At 53.1% G+C, this 24,221-nt stretch overlaps 1 protein-coding gene across 2 annotated transcripts; it reads left to right on the top strand.

The window, feature by feature from the left end:
* Nucleotides 1-101: 101 nt before the first annotated feature.
* On the top strand, nt 102-24,009 carry CR1 (complement C3b/C4b receptor 1 (Knops blood group)). Of its 2 annotated transcripts, XM_080569476.1 has the most exons (44): nt 102-517; nt 1,918-2,100; nt 2,771-2,953; nt 3,088-3,267; nt 3,394-3,579; nt 4,101-4,283; nt 4,422-4,601; nt 4,729-4,911; nt 5,191-5,412; nt 5,713-5,904; nt 6,153-6,252; nt 6,596-6,681; nt 7,634-7,828; nt 8,182-8,364; nt 8,469-8,660; nt 8,839-8,938; nt 9,096-9,181; nt 9,721-9,915; nt 10,055-10,237; nt 10,445-10,624; nt 11,154-11,336; nt 11,586-11,768; nt 12,030-12,212; nt 12,715-12,906; nt 13,092-13,191; nt 13,743-13,834; nt 14,046-14,240; nt 14,508-14,690; nt 14,823-15,005; nt 15,349-15,540; nt 15,774-15,965; nt 16,229-16,328; nt 16,887-16,972; nt 17,599-17,778; nt 18,192-18,239; nt 18,403-18,585; nt 18,781-18,957; nt 19,476-19,658; nt 19,991-20,173; nt 21,350-21,529; nt 22,136-22,165; nt 22,329-22,404; nt 22,656-22,740; nt 23,528-24,009. In XM_080569476.1, the coding sequence occupies exons 1-43, from the start codon at nt 445-447 to the stop codon at nt 22,735-22,737; spliced, it is 6,651 nt and encodes a 2,216-aa protein (XP_080425602.1). In that variant the 5' UTR covers nt 102-444; the 3' UTR covers nt 22,738-22,740; nt 23,528-24,009. The 2 variants fall into 2 exon arrangements, with proteins under 2 accessions (XP_080425602.1, XP_080425603.1); XM_080569477.1 differs by lacking the exons at nt 3,394-3,579; nt 4,101-4,283; nt 4,422-4,601 and having other exon boundaries at nt 104-517.
* Nucleotides 24,010-24,221: the final 212 nt, after the last annotated feature.

The raw sequence follows: 24,221 nt of genomic DNA, 5'->3' as shown, positions 1-24,221 counted from the left end.
CCCCTCTCTGCCCTTCCCTTCACTTTGCCCTTCCCTTCCCGTACGTGGGGGGCTCAGCTGGTTCCTGGGAAGGGCTGCTGGGGGTTTGGGGAAGAGCCCACCAAGCCACTTCCCATAACCAAGGATGCTCTGCAAGGGCCTCATCCAGCTCATGGCTCCACTGGGTGCTCTGTCACAGCTGCCCTGGGCCCTGCAGTGGGTCCCAGGGGGCCACCCTCCCCTGCATGGGGGAGGAGGGGGTGGGAGCAAAAATAGCAGCAGAAGCGCGTGGGACCTGCACCACCCTGGGGCTGGTGGCTGCGCCCGTCCTGTGCGGGGAGCCCACGGGTTCCTGTCCCATGGCCCCGGGAAGCCCCGCAGCTGCGGCTCCTTCCGCAGGCCTGGGGGAACTGGGGTGCCCATATCAGCCCGCGGCCCCCCGGGAGCTGCAGTCGGGACCGGAGCATGGTGCTCGCCTTCGCCCTCCGCCTCCTGGGCAGCTCCGCTCTGCTCCTGGCTGCCGTAGCTGGGGCTCAAGGTAAGGCAGACTCACAGGGCTGTGCCTCTGTGCCCTTCCTCCTGCGACCCTCCTCTGCCTCCTCACTGCCCCTTTTGCTTTCCCCAGTGCAGGCAGCTCTGTGCCAGTCCCAGGGGGACGTGGGCACGCCAGACCTTGAGCATCACAGAGCCTCCGGGCTTTCAAATAAAGTAAAACGGGGTAGAAAACATCCAGCCCAAACCTCGCTCTGGTTCCCCGTGTGTGTTAGGCTGCGTGGGACAGGGGAGGACTGGGGGCTGGGGGGGGCACTGGGGGCTGTTCGTCAGCCTGCACTGAAGGCAGGGAGCTGCGCACCAGCACCTCCGTCGGCACGTGGCTTGGAGTGCTTGGGCCCTTCAGGTAAGGTTATGCTGGATGGGGACTTGGCAGTGATGGGGACGTTCTGTGGGGCAGCATCAAGGCTGCCCCGTGCCCTTCAGTGGCAGGGGAAGACGGAGAGGGGGGAGATGGGGGTGATGGAAGGGGATGCCAGAGGCTGCGGGAAGTCCTCCGCAACCCGCCCAGCTTCTTGGAATAAGGGCTTGATCTACGCGTTTGAAGTGCCAGAGTAAAGCAGGGTATGAGCAAAGCGTTTTATGGAAATTAGGCGAGGAGGCTGTTGTAATAACAGCTTGTGTTTGGGATTTGTCAAGCTGAAACTTGCCACGTTAAATAGAAATGACTTGGGATGGGGCAAGCGAGGAGTGCAATGGCAAACAAAGGCTGAGCTGCTCGGCGCGCTGGGTGCCCGCGGGGTGGGCGCAGCCTGGCAGGCAGTCCCACGTCCCCTCGGCGGGGACGGCACAGCCAAAACCCACAGAAACTCAGCTCTGTCTCTGCAGTGGGGCTTTGTTTACCCCTTCCCATCTTGTAAGCGTAGATGTTGTGACCTGGCTCCCCCGACAAGGCCTGAGAAGGGCTTTGGTGCTGTGTGGGGGTTCCTGCTGGTGCCCTTGATCGTGTTTGTTATTCTTGGGCATCCTCAGATAGCAAAGGCTGCTCCCCGCCCGTCTTCGCTGGCCAAAGTGGCTCAGTGCCAGGCTTGGAGCCAAGCATCAGCAACCTCAAAGGGTTTAAGGAAAAAAGGAAACTTATTGCTAAGTTAACACCTTGTAGTGCGTGGGGTGCGGGGGAGCAGCTCGGGGTAAGGGGCTGTGGTCCTCTGCTCAGCAATGCAGGGGGAATTACCAGTGAGAAGCATTTCACCTTCTTTCCACGTGCCCATATCTAGTGCAAATATTTGCTCCGTGATCCAGGCAGCTTCCCTGCCGTTTTGGTTCAACAGGCTGCGCGGACAGCAGCGCCACTGCACCCGTTGCAGGCAGGAAAGGCTCGAGGGCTGTGCAGCTGAACGCCGTGCTCTTTGTCTGAACATCGTGCTCCTTGTCTCCCTTTTCCAGTTATCCGATGCCCGCCCCCGTACATCCGGAATGGGAAGAGCATGTCTGCTGCTCGCTACGTCTACAGGGCTGGGGACAGCGTAAGCTTCACGTGCAACCCAGGCTACACCTTGCAGGGCTCCCACACCAGCACCTGCCAAGCTGACTCCAGATGGAGCCCACCTGTGCCAGAGTGCAAAAAGGGCAAGTGTCCCAGTGGGTGTGCGAGTGGGATGGCCGTGGGGGGAAAGCTCCCTCCTGTGTGCTCTCTCTTTCATGAGAAAGTAAGGCCAGGATGCCTCTGTCCTTGCTGCTCTTCCCAAAGCAAGATGTTTCCAGAGAGAAGCAGCCTGGGAGAGAGGAGCTAGGGTGGGAAATGAGGCTGCTGCAGCCTGCCCTGGGCTCACAGGGGGATGGAAAGAAGCTGATGCTGGGGCTGCGATGCTCTGTGGCCAGAGGCTGTAACCCCCAGGCACACCAATGGGCCAGCCGTGGGGAATGGCACCTTCAGCCTCCCCGGGGGATTTCTCTGCTTCTGCTCACAGTCACATCGGGGATGTTTCCTTCTTCCTCCTGGAACGGGAAGCAATCACAGATTCCCACTCCTCTTGCTGCTTCCGTGTTCATGTTCATCTTCTACCAAATCTGTGGTGTGCCCGCGAGTTCCCCTTTCGGGGGTGTCCCTATTATTAGTAATTCCCTCTGGCCGCAATGGGATTGTAATCTCGGTGTTGCTCTAATTTTGGTTAACTCCTACTTTGGCCCAGCAAACAGAGCAAAGACTGAGCAGGATTCAGGATGTTACCCTGGCCAGCTGTCCTAGCATGCAGAGTGGGGAGCAGTGGACTTACGGGGCAATTTCTCCTCCCTGCAGAGGTGACGTGTCCTAGGCCGCCAAACATCGCCAACGGGCTGCACAGCGGCCGGACCATGGACAAGTTTACTCAGGGAGAGATCGTGTACTACGGCTGCAAGGACGGCTTCACGCTGGTCGGCAACATCTCCATCAACTGCTCGGAGGCCGGGCTGTGGAGCCGGCCGCTGCCACGCTGCCAAGGTGGGTCAGGGCGTCCCCGCGGCACTGCAGGAGCCGCTGCAGGGCTTGCGGCACCGCTGGGAAGGGAGGGGGCTGAGCGTGCAGGATGTGGCCCAGGCACCGATGTGTAAAGACCATGTCCATGTTCCATGCAGCAATCGGCTGTGAGAGACCTGAGGTGCAGAACGGGAAGGTGCACAAGCACCCGAGCACCTACGAAGCCGGGGAGATTCTGCGCTTTGACTGCGATGCTGGCCATGCCACAGATGGTGCTCAGGAGGCTCGGTGCCAGCCAGGAGGCACCTGGGACCCACCAGTGCTGGCCTGCGAGAGAAGTGAGTGTGGGCAGGGGTGCTGAGCTGGTCTCATGGGGGCTTTCACCCATCCCCTCACCCTGCAGCCGCTCATTCCCCCACGCACTGCTCTCCCACTAACCCGGACTTGCTGTCGCCCTCTTGCAGTCCGACCGTGCCCCATGCCCCCGAAAATCAGCAATGGCAATCACGATGGGCAAGGCAAAGCAGAATTTACCATGGGGATGTATGTGACCTACACCTGCGATCCCGGCTACTACCTCGCTGAGGACATCTCGCATGTATTTTGCAAAGCCTCGGGGAACTGGAGCCAGCCCAGCCCGCGCTGTGAAGGTGCGTCCGTGCGCGGTGTCCTTGTCCCGTGGCCAGCTCCGTGTGGCACTGGCACGGGGCAGGCCCTGGCCATTGTCCTGAGACCTTCAGTAAGGGACTAAACTCTCCCCTGGTTATGTATATATACAGTTTTATAATATGCAAAGAATGATCTTACAACCATGAACTCAGAGCTAGGTGTTTCTGAAGCCCATGGCCAAGCGTGATGCCGACATCTGGCCTATGGTCGGCGTGCGATGCACACAGAGGGGCTGCAGAGGCAGCAGCTCCTGCACAGCCTCAGGCGAGGCTGGTTGGGCTTCCTTGAATCAGTCAGCACCCCTTTTGGCCAGAAAAGCCAGAGGAAAGGCAGAGCAGCCACAGCGGGCTGCCAGGAAAGAGATGGGCAGTACCCGGGGTACCAGCCCTCTGCCCCCCACCTGCACCTTCCCCATGTTGGATGTCGTGCTGGTTTGAGCTGTGCCAACTCCCCAGCACCACCTCCTCCACACCCCCCATGAGCCTTTCCAACCCCTCTGCAGAGGTGATGTGTACCCGTCCACCGAACATCGCCAACGGGCTGCACAGCGGCCGGACCATGGACAGGTTTCCCCAGGGCACGACCGTGTACTACGGCTGCAAGGACGGCTTCACGCTGGTCGGGAACATCTCCATCAACTGCTCGGAGGCCGGGCTGTGGAGCCGGCCGCTGCCGCGCTGCCAAGGTGGGTCAGGGCGTCCCTGTAGTGCTGCAGGAGCAGCTGCAGGGCTCGCGGCACTGCTGGGAAGGGAAGGGAGGGTGCTGAGCGTGCAGGATGCGGCCCAGGCACTGATGTGTAAAGGCCACGTCCGTGTTCCTGCAGCAATCGGCTGCGAGAGACCCGAGGTGCGGAACGGGAAGGTGCACGGGCACGAGAGCACCTACGAAGCCGGGGAGATTCTGCGCTTCTACTGCGATGCTGGCCATGCCACAGAGGGCGCCCAGTGGGCTCAGTGCCAGCCGGGGGGCACCTGGGATCCACCAGTGCTGGCCTGCGAGAGAAGTGAGTGTGGGCAGGGGTGCCGAGCTGGTCTCATGGGGGCTTTCGCCCATCCCCTCACCCTGCAGCCACTCGTTCCCCCTTTGCGCTGCCCTCCCACTAACCCGGACTTGCTGTCGCCCTCTTGCAGTCCGACCATGCCCCATGCCCCCGAAGATCAGCAACGGACAACACGACGGGCAGGGCAAAACTTTTTTTACCACGGGGATGTCTGTGATGTACAGCTGCGATCCTGGCTACTACCTCATTGGAAATGCTCAGGTGGTCTGCAAAGCCTCGGGGAACTGGAGCCAGCCCAGCCCGCGCTGCGAAGGTGCGTCCGCACTGTCACCTTGTCCTGCGGCCAGCTCCGTGTGGCACTGGCACGGGGCAGGCCCCGGCCATTGCCAGCAAATCCTCAGAGAAAAATAATCCCACGTAAAATGTCCCATGGTAGAAATTAATGTCAAGGCCTCCTGTCGTGAAGGTGGGGATGGGGAAGTTTATATAAATATCACGCAGACTTTGCTGTTGCAGTATTAGCTGTCTGTTTGGTTTTTTTTCCTTCTTTTTACTCCTTTTGCACATCACTTCTGCGCATCTTCCTTTCCAGTGACAATCTGCATAAAGCCGGATATACCGAACGGATGGATAGTTGATGGTGAAGGATTTATCTACGGACCTGGGCAGATGGTGACGTTTCAGTGCCATGACGGTTACAGCCTGCAAGGTACTGCTAAAATCCTCTGCCAGGAGGACGGCAGCTGGGACCCTCCCGCGCCCCTCTGCGACCTGCACCATCACCAGCTGCTGCCGATCAGGCCCGAGCGTTCAGGTAAACGCTGACGGGGCCGCCAGGGGCATGCTGCTATTTGATATCCCTTAACCCCCCTCCAAAATGTGCCTAAATCCTGTAGGAGAGTAGGAGATTTAAGGTTGTTTTGGGAACAGGAACCTGATCCTCTGGAATCCTTTGGGAAAATACGTTGTTTTCGTTTAATAATGGCTACGTTAATCAAAATAAAGAATTTTTCAAGGCAAACCAAACCTCTTTCCTCACAACAGTGTTGTTTGTGTGCTTGCACCTGGCATGCCGGCCCTGCTTGACTCTCCTATCTGTTTTCTTTCCCAATAGGTGGTTGTGGTGCTCCTACAAGGCTACCCTTTGCTGAGCTAAACGAGGAGCATAGGAATGAGATTGATTTTTCTGTTGGGAAGACTGTGAAATACACTTGTCGGCCTGGATTTGCTAAACACCCAGGACTGTCACCTACTATTACATGCCTTCAGAGCGGAGTGTGGTCAGAAGCACTAGAGTTCTGTAAAAGTGAATAGCTCCTTGATTTGGTGTCCGTTGTTCGAGAAGGAATAGGTGCTAGGTTCTGTCTGTGCTGCAAAAACCTTACCATTATCCTGGTGTTCCAACAATATGTGACTAGTAAAGCCATGTAACTTTATGCTGTTCAAAACCCGTTTTGGGGGTAATTGGAAATGTGGGCAGATTGCTGGAGTTGTAGTTGTATCTGCAGTGCCGTGGTGCAGAGAGATCCTAAAGCGAGTTTCCGTCTCCTGCAGGGAAGCAGTGCAACCATCCCGGGGAACCCGAGAACGGCAGGATTACCTTCCTGGCGGATCTCTTCTTTGGGTCGACCGTGGTCTACAGCTGTGAAGAAGGGTAAGTGCTAGGTCCTGGTTCTGCTGCTCCTTAAAATGCCATGGAAAGATGCATTAGGTAAGTCTCCCTTTTCCCCTCCTATTCATTCATTCCCAAAACGTGGGTTCTGTGCAGAAGCCACTGCGTAGTTCTGTACCTCTGGGAGCACGTAGGGTGTTCCCTACCTTCTGCGTACACGTTTATGCTGTGGGATTGGTACAGGGTGCTGAGCTGGGGGGAAACTTCTCCCAGGGGGCCGGGGCTCTGCGGCCAGCAGGGCTGCCTGCGCTGTCTGCTGGTGAGAAGGAGGTAACGGCTCCCACTGAGGCAACTCTGAATTAATATGAACTCCTTCTAACACCAGGCACAGGTTAATCGGACAGTCCAGCAGGCGCTGTGAGATCTCTGGTGGACGTGTCGCGTGGACCGGCGATATCCCCACCTGCCAGCGTAAGTAGCTTACGGCCCCGGGGGCTTTACGTGGCTCTGGTAAATAGTTCCCAGCACGGGCTGCCAAATCTTTCCAATCAAAGTTTTAACGGGAAATTTCTCTGCTCTGAGGGCATGAAAAATATCAGGAGGTTTTGATGTCATACGAAAATATTCTGGGAAAAGGTACAAGATCTCAGAGCTTAATGGATTACAGAAAGCAAGGTCTCAGCTGGAGCTTTCTCAGTAGTGCTTGTGTGCCCTGTCTCTGACTAACATCACAACCCTGATGTAAGAGGAAAGGAAAATATTATGTTCAGCTCAGGGGGATTCATGTTAGACACAGAGAGACCAAGTCACTGCTGAAAGGAGACGCAGAGGGCTGTGGATCACCCAGAAATGGGATCCCAGCACCCCTTGGGCTCTCCCTTTCAGTGCATGCACAGACAGCTCATTTGTGCCCAGCGCTGCCGCAGCACACCTCAGCAATTAGAGCTCAGCGTGTCTTTGCCGGTTACATAGAGGTTGGTGACTGTTTCCTGAGGACAGAAAAGAAACATTTACTGGCACCTGCATTTTAAAGCATTTTACAGATTCTCCTGGTACACATTAACCTAACAGGTGACACACAAATTACTGCCTGTACGAGCCTTTGCATTGTGTGCAGCTGAAAACCCAGTATTTTACGTGGGCGATACAAAAGAAATTTTCTCTTTTTATTTTCTTAAATGGTAGAAAGCACAAAGCATGTAGATGCTTCCTCTAAAGAGAAGTTTGTCTTACTGGCGTGCTTTCTGACTGTCATAGAAATAGCTGCTCAGGGAAATGGGCTGTCTACAAGGTCTTACTGGGGAGGCCACATCATTGTGGTTACTCTGTCAGTAGGACAAGAGTTTGTGCCCCACAGAACGAGGGGCTTCGAGCACCTCAGTGCTGCAGTAGCGTTCAGCAGGCTCGTTCCGCACTGCTGCAGGTATCCCCTGCGCGCCCCCGCCCAACATTCCCCACGGGAAGCACACGGGGCGGCTGCTAGACGAATTCCACTACGGCACGTCGGTCACCTACAGCTGCGAGCCCGGCTACCCGCTGCAGGGAGAGGCCTCCATCTTCTGCACCACCAGGGACGGGATGAACGGGGAGTGGAGCGGGCCTCCCCCCCTGTGCGGAGGTAGGGGTGGGTGGGCGCCTGGGAGAGCTTGGGTGCAAGCCCCCGGCCCCACTGCTTCGTGTTCGGGATGATGAGGGGACCTCAAGGCGACTGTGCCTGTGCCTGGGTGCCCGCTGGGGCAGGAGCTGCTGCTCCGGGACAGGCGGAGGGAGGAGGCCGTGGGAGCAGCCCGCTGCCTCCAGCATCCCCAGCCTCCCCGTCCAGGTGGATCTCCCCCACAACTCTTGTTGGGTGGGTGGTACAGCATGTATAGGAAAGTTATCTTCAGGCTAGTGTCTTAAAAGTGATCACAGCTAGAAGTGGCTCGCGGCCGCACAGCTGTGCTGCTCTGAGGCCCTGCGCTTCCTTCCCAGAGGCGAGATGTCCCGTCCCGCAGATCCAGAATGGGCGAATAGTGTCGGCTCCCAGCGTCACCTACACGTACAAGGACACCATCACCTTCGAGTGTGAGCCAGGCTACACCATGCGTGGGCACAGCGTGGTGCAGTGCCAGCTGAACAGCACCTGGGAGCCACCCGTGCCAACCTGCGAGCAGGGCAAGTGTCCGGGCAGCGCTCTGCGTGCCAGCCCGACCCCGCACCCCCAGCCCCGCGTTTCCCAAAACACCCTTGACCAGGGGGCTGGCTTGTGTCTCCCCCAGCTGGCTGCAGTGCTCCCCCCCGGCTGGTGTTTGCTGAGCTGAAGGAGGCGTTCAGGAACCAGAGCGCCTTCCCCGTGGGCAGGGCGGTGGAGTACGTATGCCGGCCCGGCTACAGCGTGCACCCAGGGATGTCGGCGACCGTCGTGTGCCTTGGGAATCAGACCTGGTCTGCAGCGCTGGAGTTCTGTAAAAGTGCGTCCTTCAGTGTCAGGCTTGGCTGGAAATTCACGCTTCTTGGGTGTGAAGCCCTCTGGCTTTACGGGTTTCTTTGTCTGGGGCAGCCTGCTGCCTGTGTGAGCATCCCCAGGGGATCTGCGCGCACCACGCCGGTGAGCTGCAGAGCTCTGAGTGTGGTGGTGTTCCCTTCTAGGGATGCAGTGTGAGAACCCCGAGGATCCGGAGAATGGCAGAGCCATTGTCCTGACTGACCTCCTCCTCGGGTCCAAAGTGAATTACACGTGTGAAAAAGGGTGAGCCTTGCGACTAGCCAAGCAAGAGGAAAGCAGGTTTTAAGTGGCAAAATGGAACCTGGTTCCAAAATCAGATGTCCCGGCCGCCACTTACAAGGGTTGTAAAGGAATCTGAAGGTTACTCACATAAATAAATAATATTTCTGTGTGACCTCAGGCACATGCTGGTGGGGCAGTCTCAGAGGACATGCGAGATCTCTGGCACCCATGTCTCCTGGAGCGGAGCTGCTCCCGTCTGCCGGCGTAAGTAGGCCACGAGAGAAGGTCCTGGGGGGTGGCTTGCCCTGGTGCTTGCAGCAGAAAGAGGTGAATCGTTCAAGACAAATAATTTATTGCAAAAGATTTCTCAGGTCACTCTAGGTGTAAAATATTTCATTTTTCTTTTCTTTGTGTTTTGAATATTTCTTGAAAATGTTTCCAAAGGTCTTTTATCTTGGTCCAACCTGGGAAAAATGTTGATGTTTTAAACTCCCTGTTCCTGTAGCCTGTGTTTCTCACTGGTCACATGTAGGAACGTGTGGTCAGGCTCTGTCTGCACGTGTCAGCAGTGGTTATGGAAAGGGAGGTAAGATCAGTCCCACCACCTCCAGCCATGGGCAGCAAGGAAGTGACCTCAGGAGGGCACAGGTTTTCCTTCCCGGAGGGCCTTTGTCTCAGGCCAGTTTGGGTCATCTTATCTGGAGAGCGTGACGCTGGGACGGGTTCACCCTCGCCCACTCCATCCCGGCAGCGTGCGTCCTGCAGACCTGGCGCTGCTAAAACCCACCTTGTGCGTGCTGCAGGTATCGTCTGCGACCCGCCCCCGGACATCCCCCACGGGACACACAGCGGGCACTCGATGGACGCCTTCCCCTACGCGGCCGTGGTCACCTACACGTGCGAGCCGGGCCACGCGCTGGCCGGAGCCGCCTCCATCTTCTGCACCACGGCGGACGGGGAGCGCGGCGAGTGGAGCGGGCCGCCGCCACGCTGTGGAGGTGGGCGCTGATAGGAAGGGAGCTAAGGTGGCAGGGATTTATTAATGGGAGACAACAGGAGTCCGTTGTCTTCCTCCTTTGGTTTCTGAAGGTTGGCTTGTTCTGGTCTCGTTATTTCTCATCTCTCTCCCCTCCGCAGAGGTGAGGTGTCCTCCCCCTCCAGGCATCGCCAACGGGCAGCACAGCGGCCAGCCCTCGGACACCTTCCTGGCAGGCTCGGCGGTTCAGTACACCTGTAAGGATGGCTACTCCCTCGTCGGGAACGCATCCATTAACTGCACCGCCGCGGGAACCTGGAGCCGGCCCCGGCCGCGCTGCGAAGGTGGGTTTGGGTTTGGGTTTGGGTTGTGTCGGCTGCCTTTTCCCCTGGGTCCTCGCTCCCTTCTTGCCTTGGTTTGATCACTGCAGACCAAAGAATAAGAATCAATAACATTGCCATGCCCGTGACAGTGATGGCAAGGTTCAGCAGCAGGTACTGCCCCGGCTGGGCTTCATGTCCCAAACAGCACATTGTGCTCCTCTCTTCCAGCAATCGGCTGCAAAAGACCAGAGATCGAGCACGGGAGAACAACCGGGCTGGAGACCGTGTACAAGCTTGAGGCCATCGCTGTCTTCGAATGCGATTTCGGTTATGCCCTGAAAGGCTCTCAGGAGTCTCGGTGCCAGTTTGGGGGCAAGTGGCACCCGCCTGTCCCCACCTGTGAAAAGAGTAAGTGTAAGCAGGGTGGTGGGTGGGGGGGTGATTTCTTCTGAAGCCATCCTGGCAGCGTGCAACCACCTCACACTGGAGGTAAAGGGATCCTAAGAGCCCCGCACCGTGACTGGAAAGGAAATGCATGCAAATATCTGTCCTCCCACCTTCATAATCCCCATGCAGGTCATCATTAGGCAGGGCTTTTGCCTCCTTAAATTAATCCAGAAAGGGAGAGCCAGGCTGCTCTATCATCTTGTTCACAACCATGGGAAGGCCAGAGCAAGCTGCTAGTGCCAAATATTAGTGCCATGTAACCACTGCAAATGCCTAAATATGAGAAATGACCATTCTTCATGTCAGTAAGCTAGAAAAAAAATGAATGCAGGAAGATAGGTGTGGGCTGAAACATATTCCAGCATTGACGTCCCTACCTACTTGGGAAAAGGTAACGGGAAACAAAGAAGTTAAAATGCTGTCTTATTCCACAGGGGGTGGCTGTGGAACCTGCTTTTCACTAGGTTTGATGTTTTTTTCCCCTTTATAGTGCTGCTGTGTCCTTCCCCTCCGACTATCAAAAATGGCCGGCACAGTAGCAAGGATGTGACAGTGTTCATCCCCGGGACATCGGTGAAGTATGAGTGTGACCCAGGCTACGTCCTCACGGGGAAAACCACCGTTTCCTGTTTGCCATCTGGAATCTGGAGCATCCCTTACCCCCGGTGTGAAGGTGAGCTGCGAATGCTGCGACCCACGGCGAGAGGGGCGGCTGTCAGGGTATCCCGACAAGACAGCAGAGAGGCTGCAGGCAGGGGCTGCACTCACAGGGAGCGAACAGGCAGGGATTTAAAGGCTCCGAGCCCACGCGCTCCTCTTTGCATGGCTTCTCCCTGAATTTCAACCTCATAAAAACAACGGGGGAAGCCCTGGCCTTGGCAGCTGCTCCCACAGCCCACACTTTGCTGCTCTTCGCTTCCAGTCGTCACCTGCATGAGCCCCAGCGTCCGGGATGGAGAAGTGGCTGAAGGGCAGCAAGCTGAGTACCTTCCTGGGGCCACCGTCACCTTCCGCTGCCGCCCGGGCTACACGATGCAGGGCAGCCAGGAGGCCAAGTGCCATCCCGACGGCCGCTGGGTCCCCGCTGTCCCCAGATGTGAGCCAGGTGAGTGAGGCAGGCACGGCCGCTCCCGGCACCGCGGGGAGCCAGGGGCTGGGCACCCCCCACCTGTGAGCAACCGAAGGGTAGGGGCATTGCCCCGGGGGGCAGAGGGGCACCCGGGGATCAGAAGGGGCAGCCTGGGGCTGTGATGCAGGGCTGGTGCTTTCTGCCTCACTCACATTGCCCCAGATGTGGAGGTGTTTTGCTGTCTTTTGCGTGCTCCTCCGCTGGGCAAAACCTCTCCAACCCCGTTCTCTCCGCCAGCGCTGCCTTGTCCGCCGCCGCCCGTCATCGCCCACGCCACGCACAGCGCGGAGCTCGGGGCCAACTTCACCAGCGGCATGGCCGTGAACTACAGCTGCCAGCCCGGCTTCTCCCTGCTCGGGGCCTCCTCCATCTGGTGCACAGCCGCGGGGAGCTGGAGCCGCCCATACCCACGCTGCGCAGGTACGGGGCCACCATGGCTGCTGCTGGGGCTGGCAAGCTGCACCCAGGAGAGTTTTGGGGGGACTACGCACCCAGAGACCCCCCCACGGGTCTAAGCTTGCTGCTGGCACACGCCGGGTGCTGTGCTGGCGTTGGTGGCATTGGGAATAAGCTGGTGGCATTGCCAGAGCCCGTGCGTTCCCACCGGGAGACAGTCATGGTGCTCTCATACCTGAGACTGCAGATTCCCGTGTTCCAAGGCCCACAAACGATCCCGCTGCATTCTGGGGATGTGTGGAGTGTGAATACCCCAAACTGGCTAAACTGAGGGTTTTTATAAGAGCACATACATTGGGTGTGTGTGTCCTTGCATGCCACGTGTTATTGATGTAGATAAATGTCAGAATACAAGCAATATTAATATCCCAGGGCATCGTAGCACTGCCTACCAGTGTTCCTGTTTCTCTTTAGCTGCATTTCACAGTCAGCACTAATTTCTCATGTCCACTTTGTTTCTTGGCAGCTGGATGTGGGACACCACCACCGTTATTGTTTGCTGAGCTAAACAAGGAGTATAAGAACTGGACCGAGTTTCCTGTTGGGTCAACAGTGAAGTACAGCTGCCGGCCAGGATACGCTAAACATCCGCAGATAACCCCCGCTATTACATGCCTTGAGAATCAGACATGGTCAGAAGTCAAGAAGTTTTGCAAACGTATGTTCGGTGGATGCTTCTGTTTTGTTTAAATTGTGGTGTGGCAGCTGAAGCCTTGTAGCTCGGTGGAGGTTTCTCCCTTTCAGTTCCCTCCCCTAGGAACTTGGTCAGGCTCCTAGCATTAGTGCCTCTTTTCCTACCGCACTGAGTTAAAGAAGCCTAAAACCAGGTCATGTTCTGTTTAGGGAGAAGGTGTAGTCATCCAGGAGAACCAGAAAACGGCAGAGTTATCGTTACAACAGACCTCTTCTTCGGGTCAACAGTGAATTACACGTGCGATGAAGGGTGAGTCCCAGCCACGCTCCTCTGCCCATCTGAGGTTGACTCAGCAGCGCTTCTGCTCTCTGCAGCTGGCAGGCAGAGCGCATGTTCCCTAGAGAGCAGAGCATCAGTGGCATCTGCACAGGGTGGTGTTGGGGAGGAACCCAAGTCACCTGCTGCAGGTGCTGAGCAAAACCCGAAATGGTCTCCGTGACCAGGGCGCACCTCACTGCCCTTCAGGCGCTGTAAAGCAGTTCTGTGCTAAAGCAATTCTGGTCTTCACCATGGACTATTTCTAGTCTAATTGCTAGTCCAACTGGCAGCAGAAATGTGGAGAAGGGGATTTGTTAATAAATTTTAAGTGCCAATTAGAGGGCACAGCCACCTGAGCATGCGAGGATAAAAGGGGCCTTTGTTTTGAAGGCTTTGGCTGACAACAGAGGCCACCAAAGTGGGCATTTCTAGCCATAAAGTGGCAGTATTCGATGGCCGGTGAGGCCGTACTTGGTGGCTGTGGGAGCTGCCACCTCCAGAGACAGTCCCGTAGTAACAGGAGTGCCTTGGTTTAACCCCAGGCACCGGCTGGTTGGAGCCTCCCAGCGGCACTGCGTGATTTTGGACTCCGGGACACGCGTGGGATGGACCGGAGACCTTCCCGTCTGCCAGAGTAAGTGCGCCACGGCGGGAGCGGAGCAGAGGCTGATGAGGAACCAAACACAGCACAAAGAGATTCGGACGGGTGCTCTCCTTGGGAAGGATCTCCCAAGGCAAAGGCAGAGAGCTTGACGCTGGGACGGGTTCACCCTCGCCCACTCCATCCCGGCAGCGTGCGTCCTGCAGACCTGGCGCTGCTAAAACCCACCTTGTGCGTGCTGCAGGTATCGTCTGCGACCCGCCCCCGGACATCCCCCGCGGGACACACAGCGGGCACTCGATTGACGCCTTCCCCTACGCGGCCGTGGTCACCTACACGTGCGAGCCGGGCCACGCGCTGGCCGGAGCCGCCTCCATCTTCTGCACCACGGCGGACGGGGAGCGCGGCGAGTGGAGCGGGCCGCCGCCACGGTGCGGAGGTACGGCGTGTGGGGCACGGGGATGGCACTCACAGGGGACACTCGCAGGGGACAACTGTCGCCCCCTCCATGCGCCTGGGACCAGCGGGCTGAGCCCCCCAGATGGGCTGCAGCAATGAGGGCAGCCAAGGGACACCCGGCCCAGGCATCCCCGCCTCTTGCAGGCTGACGGCTCGGCTCTGATGTTTCCCTGCACTGAGTCCTTTCATTTTTCCCTTTTCCTTCTCTTTCTCGGTACTGATGTATGGCTTTGCCCTCTTCCCACAGATTCGCAGTGCTCTCCCCCTCCAGCCATTGCCAACGGAAGACACAGTGGCCAAGCCCTGGCAGTTTTCACCAGCGGCACGTCCGTGAGCTACACCTGTGATCCTGGCTATGTTCTTGTTGGAGAGGCACACCTTAACTGTACCTCTGCCAGAGCTTGGAGTGCCCCTGCCCCACGGTGTCAAGGTGCCCTTTTCACTCCTGGACCTGGCAGTGATACAAAGGGATTAGGGGAGAACTTAATCAAACTTACAAACTCTGTTCTCAAGTAATAAATGGGGAAAACTAAACAGAAAAATCAAAATTCTTTCCCTGCAGGGCAGCTGTGTCCCCCCCCACCAGTGATTAACCATGGCCAGCACGATGGCAAGGACATGGAAGTGTTCATCCCTGGGAAGTCCGTCAATTACAGCTGTGACCCCGGCTATTCTCTTGTTGGAAAATCCACCCTGTACTGTAAAGACAACGCGAGCTGGAGCACCCCGCACCCGCAGTGTGAAGGTGAGCTGACAGCACCATGGTGGGCAGTGAGAGGGCAGAGACCATCGCGGGGGCTCGACAAGAAGCGCCCTGTGCAGAGGGGATCCTGGCAGCGGCTGCAGCTGCATTTCTTGGGCATGGGGGAGCAAACGGGCACGGATTTAAAGGCTCCAAATCCGGGCACTGCCTGCATGTCTGCTCCCGGAGTTAGCAAATTGCCAGTTGCAGAGCCAGGGGGACTGCAAATCCAGCGGCCCCCATGCATCCAAGCTTGCTTCCAGCACGTGCTGGATGCTGTGCTCACTTTGGTGGCATTGTGCGTGTAATCCTTGCTGCGTGTTAACCCACTCATGCTCTTTTTCAGTCTCTTTAGAAGTGCAATGTCCTTCACCTCCAAACGTTGAAGGAGGCAGTCACAACAGCCAGGAGGTGGAAGTTTTCATTCCTGGGATGGTTGTAAACTACAGCTGTGACCCTGGCTTCAGCCTCCTGGGGGAGGCATCGATTTACTGCACCGAGTCTGGAAACTGGAGCCTGCCTCCTCCTCAGTGTGCAGGTACACGGGGTGGAGAGCTAAGGGCTGGGGTAAGGGTTGGGAACCTCTGCCATCAACCCGTGGGACTGACCCTTTCCCTCACTCCTCCCGAAACGCTGAATCGTCTAGTCCTTCCCTTTTGCTCTCAGTTTTGCTTGCAAACCTTTATCCATGCATACTCAATGCAAATCCTAAAAGATCCTGACGTAGCTGATGGACATATCCCAGTTTCCTTGCCTTCCCTCTCCCAACAGGTGGCTGCGGTGCACCTCCAAGCCTCAGCTTTGCTGAGCTAACTGAGGAGTACAGAAACCAGACCGCGTTTCCCGTCGGGAAGACGGTGCGATACGCCTGCCGGCCGGGATACTCGAGGCACCCCACAGTACCCCCAGCTCTGACGTGCCTCAGAAACCACACGTGGTCTGAAGCGCGGGCGTTCTGCAAAAGTGAATAGCTCAATCCGTTTGGTGGTGGTCTCTGAAAACTGTCTCAATTGCATTTCTGGGTCTCTAAAAGCAATCTTTAAAAAAAAAAAATCATACATGGCTTCACTAGTCACATAGTTTGGGCAGCTATTGTTTTGGTTTGGTTTTTATAAGAATCCTTTCTTTACTGGTGTGTGAATGTGGACAGATCCTTAAGATATTTTCTCGTAGCTCATTACCAAACCGCAAGAGAGGAGTTTAAACTTAGCCTTGTTCTTTCCCAGGGAAACAATGCCATTATCCAGAAGCACCAAAGAATGGCAGAGTTATTGTTCTGACAGATCTCCTCTTTGGGTCCATTGTGAACCACACGTGTGAGGAAGGGTGAGTCCTGCGCTGCCTTTGCTGACTTCATTTACTGAGCTCGGTGTTGGGTGACTTACAGCAAAGGGGCACAGCACGCTCCTCGGCTTGTGCCATTCTCCACAGCAAGCCAGGATCTGTATTTTGGGTGCAGTTATGCCACTGGTGCCTGCTCAGGAAAGGGAGAAACATCTCCTATTTTTCCCTGTCTGTGCTCAACCTGCTGCTTTGCAGACTCCATTTTCAGCCTGCCTTCGCAGACAGCCACCCGACAGGAGCCGAGAGTGCAGGCAAGGACGTGTTGCAAGGAGGCTCGGGAATCCCTTGGGTCCGAGCCCCGGGTTGGCACCTGACCAAACTAATCCAGAGTCATTTGGGATCATCACTGTTCCTCTTGGGTCCAGGAAGAAGGAGCTTGGTGTCCTTCATTCCCGTGTGTCAAACCAAGAGGGACACCTTGGTGACCACCAGAAGCAGGAGGCTGCAGAAGGAAGCGCTGGGGGCAGTGTGACAGAGGGAGCGCAAAGTCCAGACTGCGTGCCCCGGTGCCAGCTGGTGTTTCCTTCTGTGTGACTCCAGGCACCGACTGGTCGGGCTGTCTCTGAGGCGATGTGAGCTTTTTGGAGCAGATGTTGCATGGAGTGGCGATCTTCCCATTTGTCAGAGTAAGTGGGTCATGACAGATCTGGCCCGGAATTGCCAAATTAAGTCCTTAGAATCAAAAAGTGGCATTTCCTTAAAATAAATAGAGCCTTGAGGAATAAGAGCTCTTAAGTGTAATATTCCTCTAGGATTGTTTTGTTTGCATATTTGTTTGGTTTCTTCTAAAAATCTTCCAGATGCTAGCTTTTGATCTTGCAGTTATGCAGAACGAAGAGTTGTCAGATGCCTCTAGGGACGTGTCCCCTTTGTTTCACAAACACAATAAATGAAGGAGGAAATGTGTCTTGCAGAAGAGTGGGCCACTGAGTAAAACTGAACAGGGACCTTCCAAGTCCTGCACTGCTATCCAAGCCACACAACTGTTGCACAGGGGGTGGTCGTTGCAGTTAGGATGTGGTCCTTCCTTCGGGTGCAGTTGCTTTGGAAAGCAGGAGCTTGGTGTAGTAAAACAGCCATGAGAATGCCCGACAGCGCTCACGGATTTTTACACCATTCAATGTATTTATTTGGAATGTGTTTGCATTATTCTGCTTACAGGCACAAAACTGTGTTTAAATACGCAATAATGTGGTAATCAACTAACGCCTGCATACGGCTCCCTCTCTGAGATACGGAATTTCTCTTTCAGAGGTGGTATGTCCAGCCCCACAGATCCAGAACGGGAGGATATCTGTTAATAAAAATCGCTACAGGTACAAGGACACCGTTAGCTTTACCTGCCATGAAGGTTTCACCCTGCGAGGCCACCACACTGCCCAGTGCACAGCCGACAGGAGGTGGCACCCCCCCGTGCCCGTCTGTGAGCAGGGTGAGCATCACGCTGACCCGCTGACATTGCACATCCTCCCTGATTGCTGCTGAAGCCAATTTTGCTTTTATGTTTCCTGTTTGCTCTGAGTGCTCTAAGGACAAACCAGCAATTGTTGCTTTCATTTGTGACTCTCTTCTGACACAGGAGATGTGCCAGGTTGAGGGCGGTGCTCTAAGTGTAAGTGTTTTTTCCGCTTTGCTCCCCCTGCTTGTTGCAGCCCATAATCCATGTTATTATTCTTCCTTTTCTCAAAGTCAGAAACTTGATAGCTACATGGCAGGACATTGACTGTCAGAGAGGAGTGATTTTTGCTGCAAGTATAAAGGAAAGATGATAGAAAATGAAGGTGCATTTGTGCATTGCATGTGTTCAACCAAATGTGTGTTTTCAACTCCTAATGCTGCATCTAGATGGAGTGGCAGAACACTATCATCGTCCTGATACCACAGTGAGGCCAGGTAGGTCTATGACGCAAGGCAAAATTTACTACATGCTAACTTTTTTTCTCCGCGTCCTGCTTTTTGAGGGGAAGAGGAGTAATTGCACTTTTTTAGTCTTTTGTTATCACTTTTTTCATGATTTATATTCACCTTCACACCTTCCTCCTCTCTCCTCTGTCAGCGGTAATGTGTCTGCCTCCTCCGGGCATTGCTAACGGGGAGCACAGCAGCCATTCCTCAGACACGTTTGGTGTAGGAGCACTCGTGCACTACCGCTGCAAACCTGGTTTTGTCCTTATTGGCAACGAGTCTGTCCACTGCATGCCCAAAGGAGTCTGGAGCCGTCCCCTTCCTCGGTGCGAAGGTATGTTCATGCGCGTGTCACTGGTTCTCCTCGCCTTGCTAAATATGCGAAGCATGTAGTGACATTTGGGTAAGGACTTGCTATGATTCAGCAAATTCCACCTCTAAAGAATGAGGTCTCTGTGGCCAAATGCCCATCCCTATCCCACACAAGCTTCACGGTCTAAAGGCTTCTTTCTGCCCTCCCTGTCCGCAGCTGGCTGTGTGAGACCAGGAGTTGGGAACGGAGAGGCGATCGGATTGGAGTCTCTCTACCTGCCTGGAGACATCATTACGATTGAGTGCAATGCTGTTAATGTCCCCAGAGGTCTCCACAAGTCCCAGTGCCAGCCCGGGGGCACGTGGGATCCTCCGCTGCCTGCCTGTAGCAGAGGTAAGCGCCTGTGCTCAGACACCTCTCCTTGCTGACCCTGCCACTCTTCGTAGCATGCAGCAGGATGTTTAGGGGCCGAGAGGAATCCTGGCATCTAGTGTTTAGATCTGAAGATCCTAATTTTTCCCATTCTTATCGCTGCAGTATCTGGTGTCTCGGTTTCTCAGAACAAACTCCTTAAAAGCGAGCTCAGGCCAGCTTTGCCAGACGTAAGGGACCTGTATGGATGTTGCAGTAAGGTGGTCTTACAAGTGGGCAACTCCTATTATACACATGAACCTATCTGATGCATCAGGGAAGATGATGCTGGGCAGTGTTCCCCTGTGTAAGAAGAAACTTGTGTGACACGACGCTTTGTAGATGTTTCAGGGTGAAGTGAGCACATGGGGCTGGGCAGGGCTGGCTCCGTGCGTTAGTGTCAGTGGTGAGGTGACGGGCGTGCAGCCACACACGGGTGGTTGGAGCCCCTCCTCTTGCCTGTACGAGTTGTGTTTTAATCTGTGCTTCCCTCTCTTCAGCAAAGCGCTGTTCCAAGCCTCCTGCTATCCCCCACGGGTGGCACAGTGGCCTGGCAAAAGCGGTTTTCGCTCCTGGAACATCTGTAAGCTACAGCTGTGAGCCCGGCTTCTCCCTCATTGGGATGGCATCCATTTATTGTACAGAGTCTGGAGCCTGGAGCCATCCTTCTCCAGTCTGTCAAGGTGTGTTTTTGTTGCAGAGAACTAAGAAGAAAGGACATTTAATATATAGCATGCCTTAGGGAAAGGTCTAAAGATGAAAATAATAAAAAAAAGGACTAAATAAAGACTAAATCTGAGTCCTTTGCTACTGAATGGTTGTAAGAACAAGATAGTTTACATGCATTTAAACCTGGCGGAGTTATAGCGTTACAAAATCAGTTGTTGGGGCTAGGTAAAAAAAAAAATCAAAGGAAACAAACAAGGCTGCAAAGGTACAGTGCCTTAGCTGTTCTCTGGAAGTCCATGAGGATTCTCATTTCAACACTATCATTTGTCTCTCCCTGACTTTCCAGCTGTGAAGTGTTCTCTTCCTCCAAATATCACCAATGGGAAGCTCAAAGGCAACATTTCTGACACTTTTTCCTATGGAGCATCTGTATCCTACAGCTGTAACGCTGGTTATTCGCTCACTGGGAATGCTTTCATCAACTGCACGGCACTAGGGACCTGGAGCCAGCCGCCCCCTCGGTGCGAAGGTGTGTGCGCGCTTCGTTTGCTCGTGCTGCTTGGAGGTTCTGGTGGCAGACATCCCCCAGAACTGGGCTGAGGAGCCATGTAGCCATGCTGACACACACGTTTTACTTTGGGAAATTAAATCTTCATTTCATTCAGATACACGGGCCAAAATCTAAGTGGTAAAATGTTCTGCAGTTGCCAACACCAAATTCCACCCCCTTATTTCGCTTGGGAATCACTTCCACATCAGAGCTAGTGATGTCAATTGTCAATTTGTCCACTTTTTGGTATCACTGGGAAGAGTATGATATCGTTATAGAGAAGTAGGATGGGAACCAGCTCGTGTTAATAGCCAGAAGGATATGAGTGCAGTAGGGGCAATTCTGGAAGGCAGTTTTAATTCTCGCATGTTCTGCCTCTCTGCCCTTGTTGCTGTGAGTGAGCTATTTATTAACTTTCCTCCTTTAAGAGCTTTTTCCCTTTGACAAGCAGAAACTTCTTTCCTTCCCTTCCCTTTCTGTGTCTCTCACTCCCCGTTACCACTAGAAGGAACAGAAGGAAGTGATTATGTCAGATGAATTTTCCCTGATGGACTACCTGTAAATTACATGCGAGCCTTTCCGTTCCTTTTGTGGAAAATGCTTCTATTCCTGTGGCTTGGCACTTCCGTGCAGCACACTGTGAAGGTCGGTCATCAGGCAGACCTTGACTATCAGCTATTTCATGAATGTAACAAGATTCCTAGTGTGGGTGTTCCTGCACGGGAAAAATGGGCATTCACTGGACTAAATTCACAGGGTGCTTCCTCAGTGGAGTTGCACCACAACAGTGACTCAATTGAAACGCACTTGGCTAACAAAAGGAGGAAACAAACCAAATGCTTATGTAAATAAGTCAGTGGCTATTTAGAGCACGCAGACTCACGGAAAATTCTCCCTGTCATTTGACATTCTCATGGTTTTGAATTGTCCTTAGTAAGTATTACGCATGGTGGTAAAAATAAGAAAGGCATAAAACAGAGGTCAAAATTTACATGTTGATGTTACCCCTCTGGTCTCAGCTCTTACTTAGGAGTAAGAGTTATTCAGAAAGAATTCGAGAACAATGCCTTAAACAACCCCCAGTTGTACTTCTAATATTTTATGTTCCCTCTCATTTAATGTCCTTTTTTTTTTTTTCCTTACTTCTAATTTCAGAGATCAGATGTGTATTCCCAGAAGTTCAAGGTGTTAAGAAAGCCACAAGTGGAAACACTTATCGATTTGGGACTAACATTACTCTTGAATGTGATGATGGTTACATGTTGGAAGGCATCAGTCAGATTCAGTGCCAAGAGGACTTCAGCTGGGACCCTCCTGTACCAGCCTGTAAACTAAGTAAGTGATAAGTAAATGAGGCAGAGAATAAACAGAAAAATGCAAGTGAATTTATTCAGCCTTTGTTCTAGTCTTAAAAGCTTGCAATGCTTGGCTACTAGTCAGGCAGACTGGACAAGGTCTAAATCAATTTCATTTTTTGCAGTATGTTGATGAACCCTTCAGGTGAGAATAGAAGCAAATTCCATGAGCTTTAGATCCCCCGTAACAACAAAAAGATGATTTCTAACAATAGTGTCATTCTTCTGCCCTAACTGTCCGTGTGACCTGCTCCCAGGGCCTCTTAGGTCTGTTTAAATCTGATTTGACCAGGGAAATAGAGAACAGTAAGTAGTCATTTGTAGCAGGGCCCTGTTCCTCAGTCTTTCTGCACAATTCGAGACTCCTCTTTTCCGGGTAAGATTATCATTATCGTCGATCTCCCTTTTAAACATGCAAACGTCTTTCTGTATGAAAAAAAGTATATAATTGTATGTTTTATAAGAAATTCTGTATTGTAGGCCTTGGCAGCAAAAGCCATATTAATGAAGTGATTAGCTACAGTTGAGATACATTGCCTTTAATTTTAGAATAGTTTACTGATTTTTGTTTCTCTCTTCCCTTCAGCTTCACGCAAGTCTGGTTCGGTAGGCCTAGGTAAGCAGCTCGGAAACATTTTTGTGGCCAGATCTTTAGCTTCTCACTGAGGCCTCAGGGGCACTATTTTCCTCTATGTACTTGAAGATATGCCTTATTATGTCTGTTGTGCAGATATGTTTTAAAACATACAGTGAAAATAACACGTGCTCTTCCCTCTCAGGAGTCGCAGCTGCGGCAGTCCTGCTTCTCCTGGGTGCAGGCATTATCTGGAAAATTATTTCTAAGCAGAAGAAAGGGTAAGGCAGTCTGCTGGATCTTTCTTGCCCAGGTGTGACTCCTATGCAGTAAAAATGCTTGAAGTACGTTCCAGAGTGTGACTGGATCTTTTAATTTTGTGTCTTGAGCTCAGAGTTGCAAACTGTACAAGGCACATCAACCTGGAATCGTGTGGTTGTGTTGTTTCACTTCCAAGACTCTTTCTTAGGGGGAACCTGAGTGGTCTTTACAAACTGACTTAGTTTACTGTGTCCTGTTCTTCTTCACGTAGCTTTTATCATACATACGAAAACTACAACTACAAAACCGCTCTGGACCAGATAACTGAAAAGAAATGCTCATGTCTTGCATAGCAGGTATGTGTTTTTTTTGTTTTGTTTTGTTTTTTTAATTACATACAATATCAGCTACAGTTGCAAATTTAAGTTGTCCCAGAATAATCATTCAAGTAGAAAATTTTCTTCCCTCAGACTTCTGGTAAGATGCTTTCCTTTGCTGAATATATAAAAGAGACAGTGTTTTAAACGTACTGTTTCTTTAAACATGCTATTCTTGCTAACACCATGTAACACATATCTTAAATTTCCCCTGAAATCTGGAGAACTAAATCCAAATAATGTTCCAGACACTGTCCTTGATGTGTGCATTTCCTTTTCCGTAATCTGAATAAATGGTGTTCATTGGTCAGGCTTTCAAGCTATGCCTTACTTCTTACATAAACTTGCTTTTCTTTGTAAGAATTATAGGAAAGTTTGCTCGCTAAGCAACTGCCATAACAGCACTAGAATAAGGAAAGGACTCTGAACTGGGCCTTTTGTCTTTTTTGTTTATTTATTTTGGCTTGTTTTTGCATTTACTGCAATGCCAGTTTTACTTATCATTTTGACTACATCTACTACTAATAATCATTTTGACCACAAAATGGCATCTGTACCTAGGTGTCTTTTTTCTTTCTTTCTTTTTTTTTTTTTTTTTTTTTTTTCCTTTTGTAAGGACTGGTTTGAGATGATTTCCTCTTTGAAACAAAGTATTACCCAGAAGGGTATGCCCTCCTCCCTTCCTAAGTGATGACATAATCTCTAGACATTAGTATAAAGCCAGGGAAAATCTAATTTTAACACCATTATGTTGTCTTCTTCCTAGACTGGCGACCTGTGCTGCCTCTAATAAGGCACTGGAGACGTTCTTCCTCAAGCAGCAGCAGGTTGCACAAAAGCACTGCTCGTGTCAAGACCGAAATTCTGCGTGGAAAAAGGCACTTTACCACAGAACCGAAGCTCACGCTCCTTCCGCTCCCACTAACCACTCCAAGGGCCTAACAAAGCTCAAGCTGTGCACAGTACAGAAGCTCATTAGAGGGACTTCTCTCCCTCACGGCATCTCAGGAAGATTATTTCCTTCTCTATTCGCAAACCCTGAGCTAAGCAAGATCCACAGAAGCATTCCTGCACGTGTGCAGTCAGGATTTGCTGGCCCAAAGATTTCCTTTGTTAGCGGTAGCTGTGCCCATGCCTGCAGCGTGGTTACTCAGCCTCAGCAGAGGCTGCTCTCTGTTTTACTCCAGGAACGCTCACGCGTGGTGTTCCTCTACAAACGCTTAACCTAATAAAACGTGAACATAGGACAACTGCTTTAGGTTTTGTCCCTCCTTTTGCCCCCCCATCTCAACAGATCTTGGCTTATTAGTGTTCTCTTCGGCCCCACCCGCGGCTTATTTTTCATGGGGGAAAAAAAAAAAATCCGCACACTGGAGCGCTTATTTTCAGTTTCTTTGTCAGCGCTGAGCACGCTTTGAAGCCTTTCCTGTGGGCCGGAAAGGCAGGGCGGCCCCCCGGGG

The sequence above is a fragment of the Anser brachyrhynchus genome (genome assembly GCF_964034855.1).
Source record: "Anser brachyrhynchus genome assembly, chromosome: 27".
Lineage (NCBI taxonomy): Eukaryota > Metazoa > Chordata > Aves > Anseriformes > Anatidae > Anser > Anser brachyrhynchus.
The sequence above is the reverse complement of the archived record's forward strand: the minus strand, read 5'-3'. Positions and strand labels throughout refer to the sequence as shown.